Below are 14,812 nucleotides of genomic sequence, written 5' to 3' on the forward strand. Positions count from 1 at the left end.
CAGATAAGAAATAAAACTCCACATCCGGCTGCAATCACAACAGCTGCATACAAGGCTATAGTATATCCTCCTGAAAAAAAATAAAATAAAAATTATATATATATATATATATATATATATATATATATATATATATATATATATATATATATTAGACTGCATTTATTTAATGCAGAAATCAGAAAAGGTTTAGTGGTAAGAATGGAAAGTCCAGTAGGTTTACCAACATCAGTACAACCTTATTAATATCTAATAAGCTAAGCATTCTACCAAAGTTTTCTAAAAAAACATTTTGCAGAAAAAATTCTACCTTTAACATTGACAGTAACAGTGTCTGATCTCTGAGATCCATGTTGATTGTGAGCCTCACAGTAGAAGCGTCCACTCTGTAGTGCACTGAAACTCTGTCCAGATCCAACAGCTGAGGATTCATTCTCCTTAAACCAGCTGAAGTTCAGAGCAGGTGGGTTTGAATCACTGCTGCAGATCAGAGTCACTGAATATCCCTTTATTTTAACAGAGACGTTCCTCTGTGAATCTCAAATGGGTGGAAATCAAAATTCACAATATTAGAATAAGATTAATATTATGAATGTAAACAAGGTGCAGATGATCATTAACTCACACATGACGTTTCAAGTCACAGCATCAGAGTATTTCTCTCCATGTTCATTGATGGACTTGCACTTGTATTCTCCACTGTGATCAGAGCTGATCTTTGAGATGCTGTAGATTCTTCCAGATCCTACAAATGTTCCTCCTTTAAACCAGCTGATTTCTGCAGGTGGGTATGAATCACTGCTGCAGATCAGAGTCACTGAATCTCCCTCCACTACACCGAGACGTTCTTTGGAGGGTCTAAAAAAAAAAAAAAAAAAGTAATTTGAGACTACAGTATGTTTAGAAAATGTCGTCATCATCATCAATTTAGGAGACAAATTTATTTCACAATGTTGCATTTTGGTTGCTTTCAGCTTACACAGTGGAAACTAATAATGAAAATCAATCAGAAGCTTAAGTTACATGTTTAAATGTCTACAAAAAAAGTCACCACTGTGCCAGCTACAAAATTCTGTATGTAAAGTTGATTTAATTAACGAAACATTCAATATTTAAGTGTTGTAATACAAAGGCTACAAATAATATCAACAAAAAGCACAAAAAATTATGTATGTAGTTTATTTGAGTTTAATATTTCCTATGTTAAATATTTGTTTTGTTCCATTTGTCGCAAGTTAGGTTAACATCTGACATCATTCTTTACTCTCATTTTCTTGTCAGGAAGTAATCACTTTAGTATATGGAATTAATGTTTAGAAAATGTCACCAGTGATATGCTAATTATAAAATAATATTTTCACTTCAAATTTACAGTCAACCAACCTTTTAACTGTCCATAGTATTACCAAATACTCACATTCGACATTGAGGTGAACATCAGGAGAGATGTAAGTGTGTCCACTGAAGAAGAGTCAAACCTCATGAAAGTCACCTGTGACAGTAAGACTCACTCCTGGTTTACCAGTCCATTTGCCATTATCTTTATCAGTGATGAATCTGAAATAGTACTAGAAACATCTGAAAAACAACATTCATAAAAACTAAAAGACTATTTTTGCTCAAGATCTTTAAATGTTGTGTGGTTGCTGAGCCGAGAGCGCTTAAAAAAAGCAACATTGAACAGCTGAGGCAGAATAGTGAAAACTTTAGTGAAAATAATGGGGCTGTTTTAAGATTAAATATTAATCAGATTAATTTGATTTTATTCTGATTGATAAATCAAGATCGTGCAGGTCTACTCAGAAACCAAATTAGGAAGATGGCTCTATAGAAAACAAGATGCTGTACAGTGGCAAGTTGTGGAACAGTATTGCATTGCCTTACTTCTGATAGCAACATTAAGAAAGAGTCAATTAACTTTATTTTTAATGAAGATCCAGACCGCATCGGTAAGAACCGCCGTTTCGTTTACAAACAAGACACAATTCAATGCAGGGTTTTCAAAAAGTCTGAAACTAAAAAATGATGCAGTGCCATTTACATTGAATCCGATTGTCATGTAAAAAAAAAAAGAAAAAAAAAAAAAAAGAAGGAGTTCTGAGCCCTTTTAACACATAATATAATCTAAGAACAAGTACTAAATTTTGGAATCTAATTATGTAATCCAGATTACATGTAATCAGTTGCTACCCAGCACTGTTCCTTTACATATTTATGACTGAAAGCACAACATCCAGACGCACAGGAGCTTTTACCTTTTTTACTTAAACTTAAAATAGCATGGATATGGATAGCAAAATAATAATGAAGTAACATTAACACTAGGCTTACAGTAATTTATGTTTAGTCGTACACTGGTTACATTACTTGACCACCCCACTGTCATTCTGCCTTTTAACCCATTTAAGCCCACCAGCAACTATAGCTGGGTTTAGCTGGTAATCCATCTTGGTCTTATCTGGTCAGTACTCTGGTTTTAGAGGGTTTTTGGCCACTTCCTTAGCTGGTCTGGCTGGAAGACCGACTAATTCCATCTTATACCAGCTAAGACCAACCAACTAGCTTTTTTTTTTATCAGCAGGGTAATGAAAGCAGTTATTTTGAGTAAGATGCAAAATGTTTTCCTCTTGTTCAAATTTGACATTAAAAGGGTACATACAATATATTTGCCCACCGGCAGCTATAGTTGTTGCCAATTTAAATACAATTTTCAAGAAAAAAATAAAAACAAATAAATGCAGAACTTTTCACATAGGATACTATTAACATGAATACAGTATATGCATGAAACCATTTAGAAAAAATTGGAAACAAATGGGTTAATGCCATTGGAAAAACGTATGCTACAATCCCAAACTGAAAACATCTCTCCACATCAGGGTTGCCAGGTCTGTGTGACAAAACTAGCACAAAAAAGAGCAATGACCATATCCCAAAAATCAAAACTCATAAATGTAATTTCCATACCTAAAATGCATATTTTACAGTCACTGTTATGCACATTAATCATAAAGACAGCTCAAAGGCTTCCTACCAGTGGCCATCAATCCAGCTAAGTTTCATCATAGTTAGAATGCAAATTACGTAACTCGCAAATGAAAGTCAATGCTCATTCAAAAGTGATTTTAAGGCAGTGTATATTGATAGTGGATCCTTGATGCGCAAAAATTTTAATGCATTATCTTAATTATGAGCACACAGGTTTGTAGTGCAAACAGTTTTCCCATTTATTGCACGTTGGTTTTCTTCTTGTTATTTCCCTATAGCGGGTAATGATCCGGAAGTCTCACCCATATAAAGCTTACTTCCACCATGAAGAATAAGGTGGATATAACATTAGCATGCTTGGGTTTGCCAGCGGGAGTGGAACACACATTGGTGGTAAGAAAAAATAAATAGTATTCCAGATCATATCAGATATGCGCAAAAATCCAATTTAGACAGAGACTGAATAAGGGCTACTGAGAAGCATCAGAAACTCACCATGAATGATGAGAGAAAAGATGATAGGAAAAAGAAGAGCCATTCTGACTGAAATGACCATAACATCCTGCAACACAGAAATGGTTGAGATTTTAAAAAAAATCATCTAAATTTTAAATTATTTGTGAAATTTCTTAAAAAAAAAAAACTTTCTTTCAAAGGAGATTCTACACCATTTTTGTTCAGTGTAGAAGCATTAAAAATGTATCTCCATATAAACAAACAAACAAAAAATGTGATAAGAAACTGGTCATACCGTAGCACAGGACACCATCAGCTGAAACCAAATGACACATGAAGAGAAACAAGGAAGCTTTACCTGCTTCATTTAGAACCAGAATGGCTTCATTTCCATCTCATTTCCTATCTTTATTAAAACCTCCTATTAGTGACGTAAACGCTTACATAAAAAAAGAAAAGAAAAAAGTTTCTTTCTTTTGGATTAAAAAAAAAAAAAACATAGTTTATTTCCTGGTCTATTTGGCAGATTTTAAGATCATGAATACTTTCTTGTAAATGAAAGCCAGGAATAATTACATATATATTGCTTGTAAGCTGTACCCTGGAAATCCAGAGGTCTCGCGAGAGCACAATTTGAATTGTCTCTGCAAGACACTCTGGCATCGAGCAATGGTGCAGGTTACTGCAATACGTAAGCAATAGTGGGAACCAATCAAATGGTGTATCTGATGTAGGCGGGCCAGAGGCGAGCTAAGCTGATGATGACAGCACTGCGACGTCCGAATCATGTAGTAAACTTTGAAAGATTGCTGTCGCTACAGATGAACAACAAGTTGTTTGAAACGGCTTTGGCCGCTACAATGAACGAGTTAGACTTGGCTTTCCATATAAAAGGAGGAACAGAAAACCGAAAACTCGAATCGTTCCTTTGCAAGAAGGACGTTTTTGCTTTTTTGCCGACTGGATACGGCAAGAGTTTAATCTATCAGTTCACGAGTTCACACTTATATATAATTAGCCGGAGAATAGTAGTGCATGTTTGGCGTGCTGTCCGGTGAAGGGCTCCGAGCTCGGGAGTGGCCCGAACCCAGAGTACGTTAGTTACCCCCCAATGGGATTAGCGAGAACTCGGAGTGATGAGATGGGGTGGTGGAGGTTTACTGATAAACCATAGAGTGAATTGAGGTGAGTCAGCTGTATTTAAACCTATGACGCTGATTGACTTGTGATGTTTACGCTAAGCATCTGACGCGCTTTTTCCGAACTTTGTTAATGAAACATCATTTAGCTCTGCTGGTAGCTAAGCCTGTATTGTTGTGATTGGTCGTGGCGTTATCCAATTGCGTGCAGTTAGAGTTTCAAATGCACGCTCGGTGCCGCCCCTCGAGTTAGGCAGTTTTCATTGCTCGATCCCAGACCCATAATCTTAATAGATTAGGGTCTGGATTTTTCCAGGCTATGTAAACTGGACAACTCATACTAAACCCTCAAGTGAAAAAGAACCTAAAGTCTTAAAATACAGACGTCTGCTGACGTATGAGGGCCCACGTGATCTATTATTTGTACATTATGTGCCAATCCATTTAAAGGCAATATACCACAGTGCAGTGTTGGTGCTTCCTGTTGCACGTACACATGCCTGACCAGCAGATCTGCAGTGTGTACAAATACATGTAATGTTTTGTGGCTTGTGGATCTTTTTGCCATTTGCATGATTATATATTTTTATTATTTTTTTTTTATATAAATTCAATTTAAGTTGATTAAGAGATGTTAAAAATCATCAGGATTTAATATTAGCTTAGGTGTTACGTCATAAAACACATTTTTAGATTGCATGCATGTGTCCACGTCTGCGTACAAAGGGGATGGGCATCAGAGGTTTCACTTCCTTGACATAAGCTATAAGAAAAAGCTATAGTAAGACTTCTTGTCACTCGCTCTAAACATAAAATACCAACCAACACCAATGTTATTTATTTATATATCTGAATGACGCACATGGGCCTTAAAGGTTTGAAATAATAATGAATTCCAAGTAACAATGCAAAAACGTTGTCATCTGCATCAGCCCACAATAAGGTGCTTTTTCAAACAAAAATACTTTTACAAGGGTCCGTGTTATATGAAAGACATAGTTAGTCAATCAGGTCAGTTAGAAGGAAATATTGCATGAATCACAACATGTATCCCAATTTAAAAAATAAATAAATAAATTGGATAGTGCTCACAATTCATGTTCTTACAGGTTTTGCCAAAAGCCTTGACAGATTATGTTTTGGTTTTTGTCAGATGTGCCACAATGTTAGTATATTATACTATTATATTATATACATTTTAAGATGTTTTCACTTGTTAACCACAAACTAACATTATTCACCGTTGTTGTTTTTTTTTTTTTTTTGACTGTCAGCCGGAATTCCACAAACACGCTAATTACATCGACTGATGAGTAAGTTAAGGTAACCTATGTTAGTTTTTTTTATATATTGCACTTATATTTATGCATTTCCCAGATGCTTTTATCCAAAGCACATTTTGTATTAATTGTATTTAGTTATTCATTCCCTGGGAATCATACCACTAGGGGTGGGTTAAGGCACTGAAGCCCCGAATGTTTTTATTACCATGTCTTATAGAATCACGATTCTACAATATATTTAAATTACTGTAGCCTATAAATTCATAATGTCACTCTCAAAGCTCTCAAAATTAGATTACTGTTACTGTATAGCAACAAATATAATTTGTAATCATGATAGGCATATTATATACTGTATGCATACTTTCTAGGACACGCACATGCATTTAGAACGATTATATAACAGACTGGATAGCATTTAGCATGGTCTGTGGCAGATTTTACCAAGCGTCAGGGCAACAAAATTCAATAAACAAGAAGTTAAGTGATTTAAACCGTAAAGATAATATTGTCTTTTTGTTCTATTTCGCAACACAGCAGTTTCATTACTGAATGAATTTGCCCCTTTTTGAACACCTTGAATCAGTGATTCACTGGCCCATTCATAAAAACATTTTCTTACTTTACTTCCTAAATGAATTAGCAGTTTGATTTGAATGAATCGACTGAATAAATGAGTAAAAATAAGACAATATTAACCGTTGTGGCACCAAATGCAATGAATGCATACAATTCTGAAAAAAGGGTGCAAAGAAAATGCATCAGCCTGAATCTCATCCTGCTGTTTCTCATCAAAGAGCTTTTCAAATTTCACTGGCAAAATTACTGAAATTTAAAACAACAACACAAACAAATTTTACTGTATTATTTAATTTTATTTACTTAGTTTTTTTCAGATTTGTAATTTGCACTTTTAAAAAGAAAATGTTCAACAAATAAAAAAAAATATTATAAGAATGCTCATGAGTTGGGGTTGTAAAAATCATGGATACAGTGCAGTGCCGCAATTGTACTGTTTTTTTACAGGTAAAATATACATTTTAATTAAATTAAAACAAGCTACAGTACAAATATTGTAAGGTATGGTAATATTGCAGCAAAAAATACAGTAAATATATCAGTATATTGTTAATGAAAATACAGCAATAATACTGTCAAAATTTTTACAGTAGCTTACAGGCATCCATCTATTTACAGCCTTTTTTTTTTTTTTTTTTTACAGTGTAGATCAAAATAACATGTTCAGTCATTATATTTCCAAAAATCAATCTGCTTTTACCAACATTTCTTTAGGGTCTCTAGATTCTGTGTAAACTGTATTAAGATTTCAGCAACATCCTGATCAGAGGACCAGTGAGACAAGACGCTGTTTGCAAAAACATGGAATAACCCAGCTCTTACATAAAACAATAAAGAAGACATGAAACTCCAGCATCAGACTAGCAGTGCCATAGTCCCACCACAAGAAGGCAAAGTCAACAGGAAGATCAGTTTTCACAGGAACAGTAATGATCTGTTGATCATTCGACTGTGCTGTAAATCACTGATTTATCCTCAGTTATCTGATCAGTAGATCTGTGCAATTAATAAATGAGATATGATTGCATTGGTGACCTTAACAGATGCCTGCAAATACAACCTCAACCAATGCAGGAATTGCACTCAAAAGTGCTTAACATTAAATTAATATTTCATGATTGCTTTTCTCACCTAATCTATTGGATCTCTTCTGTATCTTCAGTAACAGATGCTTCTCCTTCAGTTTGGTTGGCTCTAAAAATGCTGGGAAAAATTAAGTAATACAGGATATTGTTTCGAATCATGCGATCAGATTGAGACTGAGGCCCATCGTGAGCTGATATGTTGGTATAAAGATCATCCTAAAATGAGAAAATGATTTGTAACCCTTTATTTGTGGCAAAAAATAAAAATAAAAATGGAAATGCTTAATGCTCATTTGATATACCTGCTTTTGTGTGATGTGACCACATTTTTTCCACCTGTAATAAAGAATGGTTTTAAATGTATTTAGGAAATATGAATAAATTCAGTATGCCAATGTGTTTTCTGCCAGACAGAATGAACTTACATGAGCAACACAATGATGAAAATTAAAATGAAGCCTCCCAGTCCACCAATGACCCCTCCAACTGCATACTGAAGCATTCTTCCTACAACTAGACAATAGAAAAGACAATGTTTTTATCATTATACACAATGCAAAACTGTGTACACTATTTCATCACATGTGAGTACCTTCGCTCAAAATTATCTCTAAATTATATGTAATTGACCAATCGCAAACAAATGTTTCAAAATACAATAATTACAATATCTAACAACACCCACTTTTGTAGAGTAACATTGTCTTACAATGACACAATGGAAGGTTCATTCATTAAGTTGAATGTGAAGTGAATCTCGAGATCGCATGGGAGAATGCAAACCTATATAAAATGTGTCATAAAATGACAGTGAAGTTGTTTTACATTTTTGTAAATTGATATAGTAATTCTTGATTTTTCCATCACATTTTCTTCATTTTCTAGAGCTTATAACTAGTGGAAATGATTGTCTAATAACTGAAAGACTTAGAAGGATACGCACCTTTTACAGTGACAGTAACAGCGTCTGATCTCTGAGATCCATGTCGATTGTGAGCCTCACAGTAGAAGCGTCCACTCTGTAGTGCACTGAAACTCTGTCCAGATCCAACAGCTGAGCTTTGATTCTCCTTAAACCAGCTGTAGTTCAGAGCAGGTGGGTTTGAATCACTGCTGCAGATCAGAGTCACTGAATCTCCTTCCACTATTTCACCAGATCCAGCTATGGACACCACTACGTTTCTTGGAGGGTCTAAAATAGAAAGAATCAAATGTATTATTAACAGTGATGAAACCCATTGGATCTACTGTCAGTTCATGTACCAGTGTTCTCTCTTACACATCACATCCAGCATCACTGCATCAGAGTCTTTCTCTCCATGTTTATTCATGGCTCTGCACTTGTATTCTCCACTGTGATCAGAGCTTATCTTTGAGATGCTGTAGATTCCTCTAGATCCTACAGACTTTCTTCCATTAAACCAGCTGATTTCTGCAGGTGGGTTTGCATCACTGCTGCAGTTCAGAGTCACTGAATCTCCCTCCACTATTTCACCAGATGGACTGATGGACACTGAGATGCTCCTCGGTGGGTCTAAAAAACAAACAAACAAACATTAAAATTCATAATAAATATAAGAAAAAAATTAACAATGTGCAGATGACCGTTAACTCACACAAGATGTTCAGAGCCACAGCATCAGAATATTTCTCTCCATGTTTATTTCTGGACTTGCACTTGTATTCTCCACTGTGATCAGAGCTGATCTTTGAGATGCTGTAGATTCTTCCAGATCCAACAAACGTTCCTCCTTTAAACCAGCTGATTTCTGCAGGTGGGTTTGAATCACTGCTGCAGATCAGAGTCACTGAATCTCCCTCCACTATTTCACCAGATGGACTGATGGACACTGAGACGCTCTTAGGAGGATCTTAGATCAAATTGATGTGCAGTTACAGACACAAACAAACAAAATTAAACACCCAAAAAATAAAAAAAGAGAGAAAATACTCACATCTGACATTGAGATGAACATCAGGAGAGATGTAAGTGTGTCCATGTAGAGCACAGCTATATCTGCCTGCATCCTCTCTTCTGACTGACTGCAGCAGGAGTTGATTGTTTGTGTCTCTTCTCTCAGTTAATGGCTGTGAGTTTCTGTACCAGATGAATGTTGCTCTGTCAGTCAGAGTGCAGCTGCTTTTACATGTCAGACGGACTGAATCTCCCTCTGTCACTCTCTCAGGAGACTCCACCTGAAGATCTGAACACAACACACACATTATATCTAGTGCTGCTGTCATACACTCATTATTATTCAACATAATGCACAGAAGAAGAGTGAACCCTCATGAAAGTCACCTGTGACAGTAAGACTCACTCCTGGTTTACCAAGCCATGTGCCATCAGGTTTATCAGTGATGAATCTGAAATAGTACTTGTGTGAATCCTTCAGTGTCACATGACTCAGTCTGATGGTGCAGTTCTGCTGATTATCTCCCAGATACTGAAGCCTCTGACTGTATTCAGGGTCCTCAGACAGATCTGGACACCATTTATTATCATCATTTTCTTTTTCTTCTCTTTTTTCTCTTACTTTTCTTTTATCTTCATCTTCATCTTCATCTTTATCTTTATCTTTATCTTTATCTTTATCTTTATCTTCATCTTCATCTTCATCTTCATCTTTATCTTTATCTTTATCTTTATCTTTATCTTTATCTTCATCTTCATCTTCATCTTCATCTTCATCTTTATCTTTATCTTTATCTTTATCTTTATCTTCATCTTCATCTTCATCTTTATCTTTATCTTTATCTTTGCAGTGTATTTTGGTCCAGAACACTGTATTGATCTGATGTCCAGTAGGGTATGTATAAGTGCAGCTCATTATCACTGATGAGTCCTTTAGTGCACAGATGTGTGAATGACTGTAACTCACAGCCCAATCAGCACTGAAAACTCCTAAAAACAAAATTCAATCATATACATAAAAAAATGCAGCAGTTAGTGATAGAATATATTTGCTTGAGTGGAGGGTGTTGAAGATAAGCAGCACTGAACAGCTGAGACAGAAGTAAAAATAATGGGGCTGTCTAAAGATACAAATATTAATCAGATTAATTAGATATAGTATGCTGATTAATAATTCAATCTACAATAAAGATCATCCATCAATATTTTCTGAGATTAACCATATCATGAAAATAAGTTTGGCTTTACATTTACATTAGAAATAAGATATTGGTTAAAGCATTGGACAGACATAACAAATCCAGACATATATTATTTGTGTTACTCCTTTACAGTTCTGTGTAGATTACTTTTAAAATCGAGTCTGTTACTGATTACAAATTACATGAATCCCTGCATTGCATGTAAATAAGAAATAACGTGAAGTTGTGTAATGTTTGTAACATAATTCTAATATGGAATTAATATAAAAGTAACTGTAGTCGGATTACGAGTATTTTAAAAGGGCCATGAACAAAGAAACCAACATTCCCTTGATCTTTTAACGTATAAGGAAAAAAAAAAAAAAAAACATCTTGAAATCCCAGGCTGCATCAGTAAGACATTTTCTTTTGTTCACTTCATTTTTACCGCAGATTCATTTACAAACAAGACACAATTCAATGCAAAAGATGAATTGGCAAAAATAGAAGTGGAGACATGCAAAAAGCTGGAAGCGTTTGATTGCTGTAATAGCCAATAAAGGCTATTTTATTGATTATTTAGAAGGGCATGAATAATTTTGGACATGCCACGTTTTGTTCCAATGTAAATAAAAGGTTAATAATATTTTTTTTTTCCACAATGATGCCTCTTATAAATCGTCTTATTCTCTTTTGGGATTCATCTGTGTCATTTCTAAAAAAATAAATAAATAAAAAAATAAAAATAAATAAAAAACATGCTGGTTGAATAAAAGTAACGTTAAGTCAAAATTTGCCATGGGTATGAATAATTTTGGGCTTGACTGTACACTACCAGCCAAAAGTTTGGACACACTTCCCCATTCTCTTCCCCAAACTCTGCACTCTTCCTAAAGCTCTTTCTGTGAAATATTGCTGTATTTATATACTGAAAATAATAAATAATGTTCTTATTCATACATAAATACAACTATACTACAATTAACACTTCAAATGAATACATAACAGCAATTAAATTATTGATGTTCCTATCTATAAAATATTCCAATGGGGAAATACATTACTTAAATTCCACTGTGCAGCGTTTCCATATGGCAACATACCTATTTTTTTTTTCCATAGTGGTACAGAGAGTTGCCATATGGCAACATTGATATTTTCTCATTTTACAGTAAAACTATGTTAGATAATGTTGATTTGTGAATAGTGAAAATATGTAACCAAAAATGATGCAAAAAAAAAAAAAAAATCCCCTTGAGAAGAAATGTTTAACACAGCCATTTCTGGAGCACATCAACAGGTGTCCTCCATGTGAGGGTGACATTCAAATGTCATTTGACTTAATAACAGCACATCATGGACTACCTTAAAGGGGTTCCATTATGCTCTTTTACAAAGTCTTCAATTTGTTTTTGGGGTGTACTTGAACATGCTCTCATGCTTGGTGGTTTCGAAAAACGCATTGTTTTTCACATAATTTACTTTATTACAATAGCTTTCTACCCAGGCTGGCACAAACGGCTCGATTAGTTCCGGTTTCCGCCTTCCGAAAAACCAAATGTGTTGTGATTGGTCGGCAGTCCCAATGCGTTGTGATTGGCACACAGTTTAGACCGCGTTCCGCCCTGCAGCGCCCCTTCCCAAAGCAGCAAACTAGATTAAATTGATTCTTAACTTTTAAATATGGATATTTTTCTTACAAAAACACATAAAGAAGGCTTTTACCAACTGCCCCGTAGCCATGTGAGGCACTTTTTTATTATGGATCGACTTGTTTCGGACTGAAGGAGAGAAACACTCATCTATACCGTTCAGTTCTAAAGCTTGGGAGAGCTAGGGTTAATTTTAATGTAACTCCGATTGCATTTGTCTGAAAGAAGGAAGTCATATACACCTATGATGCATGAAAGGTGAGTTAATAAAACGCTACAGTATTGTTGGTCCTATCGTCAGTCTGCGAGATCGCCGAGACGTGATATTATCATTATTGTGTTAATGTATTTATTATTTACAGTACATGCCCAAAACCACAAGGCTAGTGAAGCTATCTACACTGCATGATGAATAAATGTCTCACCAACCACTGCACGTCTACGCCGCGGCTTCAACGCGTGCACGGATGATCACTATAACGTTAGTCAATGTTCGTATGTACATCAGCCGCAACTCTGCGTATGTTCAAACTCTCTATACCGCAAGTCAATGGATTCCGGAGCAGTTCGCGAACTCTTTAGTTAAAGCTGAGATGAACTGTGGCTCGCTGTAGCATCCCAGAAGCAGCTGTCCATAATACATACTAAAGTTAGGCGAATCCCCAATCCGCTAACGAATTGAATTTCTGTAGGCGGGATACCGCGTTGTGACATCATTACATGTGGAAAACAAATGCTGTAGTCCAAACGAGTCGTTCGTTGTAGTTCTTGAAAATGGGCTTTTTAAAAACGAAATATCTCCCTTTGGAGTGGACTTTGAGATTTGTAACTTTGTAGATGTTTTTTTATGCCCAAACGTACACACCACACACTGGCTAAAGTTCAAAAAGTGAAAAAGCATAATAGCACCCCTTTAAGGGCTGGCCCTTTTAATTACCATATTCCAATATATTGGGATATTTTTTAGAATAACAAGGAAATCAGTAGAAATTAAGTGTTGTCATGTGGCAACTCCGTACCAGTGCAAATCTCATGGGAACTGGTGGTTTTACCTTTGCTGCGGACAGGAGTGGTGGTTTAAAATATAGCGTGAGACACATAATCGCAAATTGGCACAAAACAAGAACAACGAAATTACACTATAAATAGGCTTACTGCAGTAGTTTGTGATACCTAGTGTTTGTTCATACATTGATTACATCAGTTGACCACCGCGGCACCGCCCCCACTTTAGAAATAAAGATCTGTGCGCTACAGTCCTAAACTGGAAACATCTGCTCTACACCAGGGTTGCCAGATCTGCATCACAAAACCAGCACAATGGCTAGTAAAAAACTGCTTTAAGTAGTGCAATCAGCATATCCCAAATACCTATACTAAAACTTATAAATGTAATTTCCATAACTAAAATACATATTTCACAATCACTGCTATTCAGTTGGTCGGTTTGTTGGCTTTTAATTTTTTTGTTGTTACCACATGCTAAAAATGATCAGATTTCAATCCAAAATCTGATTTGGCCTTACAGTCTGAACAGAGTTATTAAGAAGCATTAGAAACTCACCGTGAATCATGAGAGTAAAGATGAAAGAAAGAGGAAGAGCCATTCTGACTGAAATCACCATAGCTTCACCTGCAACATAGAAATTCCAACATGTTTGAGATTTCAGTATTTCTACATCAAAAATTTTAATTATTTGTGAAAATTACTAAAAAAAAAATATTTTCAAAGGTTCAGTGTAGAAGCATTAAAAATGTGTTGGTTTCACTTTATTTTACTGATCCCTTTTAACATTCTGTTGACAATAAGTAATGTTTAATGTCTGCTATTTTTTTTTTTTTTTTTTTTTTTTTTTGTGATGGTCTCTCAACAGGCATTATTCATTATTCTAACCCTAACCCTGACCTCTAATGAGAGCTAGTAGACATGTAGATGCAATGTTACTTATGGTCAACAAAATGTGTTAAAAGACCATCAAAATAAAGTAAAACCAATGCATCTCCTTATAAACAAACAAGAAGCTTGATAAGAAACTGGTCATACCGTAGCACAGGACACCATCAGCTGAAACAAATGACACATGAAGAAAAACGAGGAAGGTTTACCAGCTTCATTTATAACCGGAATGGCGTAATTTCCTTCTCATTTCCTGGGTTTTTTTTTTTTTTTTTTTTTTTTTTTTACCTGATTAGTGGCATAAACATTTACATAAAAAAAGAAAAAAAAAAAAAAGATTTTTTTTTTTTTTTTTTTTTAGATTTGTATTTATTTATTTTTTATAAAAAAAACAAAACATACTGTTTATTTCCTGGTGTATTCATGAAGTTCATGAGTACTTTCTTGTAAATTAAATGAAAGCCAGGAATAAACACAAAAATGTTGCATGTAAGCTGGACAACTCATACTAATCACACAAGTGAAAAAGTACCTAAAGTCTAAAAAATTAGACATCTGCCGACGTACGAGGGCCCATGTAGACCAGTGTCCTTCCTGTTGCTCATTACCATGCCTCACCAGTGCATCTACAGAGTGT

The 14,812-nt window shown here is 35.2% G+C and overlaps 1 protein-coding gene across 1 annotated transcript in view; it reads right to left on the reverse strand.

Annotated features, from left to right (window-relative positions):
- The window catches only part of LOC141336783 (B-cell receptor CD22-like), a 14,991-nt gene extending 1,088 nt beyond the window's left edge, over positions 1 to 13,903 (reverse strand). The window contains exons 1-10 of the mRNA XM_073842510.1: positions 13,843 to 13,903; positions 10,279 to 10,435; positions 9,833 to 10,023; positions 9,486 to 9,734; positions 9,147 to 9,401; positions 8,810 to 9,064; positions 8,474 to 8,722; positions 7,956 to 8,043; positions 645 to 858; positions 318 to 530 (exon numbers count right to left, since the gene is read on the reverse strand). Coding sequence (XP_073698611.1) covers positions 318 to 530; positions 645 to 858; positions 7,956 to 8,043; positions 8,474 to 8,722; positions 8,810 to 9,064; positions 9,147 to 9,401; positions 9,486 to 9,734; positions 9,833 to 10,023; positions 10,279 to 10,435; positions 13,843 to 13,903 — 1,932 coding nt within the window. The remainder of the gene's footprint in view (positions 1 to 317; positions 531 to 644; positions 859 to 7,955; positions 8,044 to 8,473; positions 8,723 to 8,809; positions 9,065 to 9,146; positions 9,402 to 9,485; positions 9,735 to 9,832; positions 10,024 to 10,278; positions 10,436 to 13,842) is intronic.
- Between the last annotated feature and the right edge of the window lie 909 nt (positions 13,904 to 14,812).

This window comes from Garra rufa, chromosome 6 (genome assembly GCF_049309525.1).
Source record: "Garra rufa chromosome 6, GarRuf1.0, whole genome shotgun sequence".
NCBI lineage: Eukaryota > Metazoa > Chordata > Actinopteri > Cypriniformes > Cyprinidae > Garra > Garra rufa.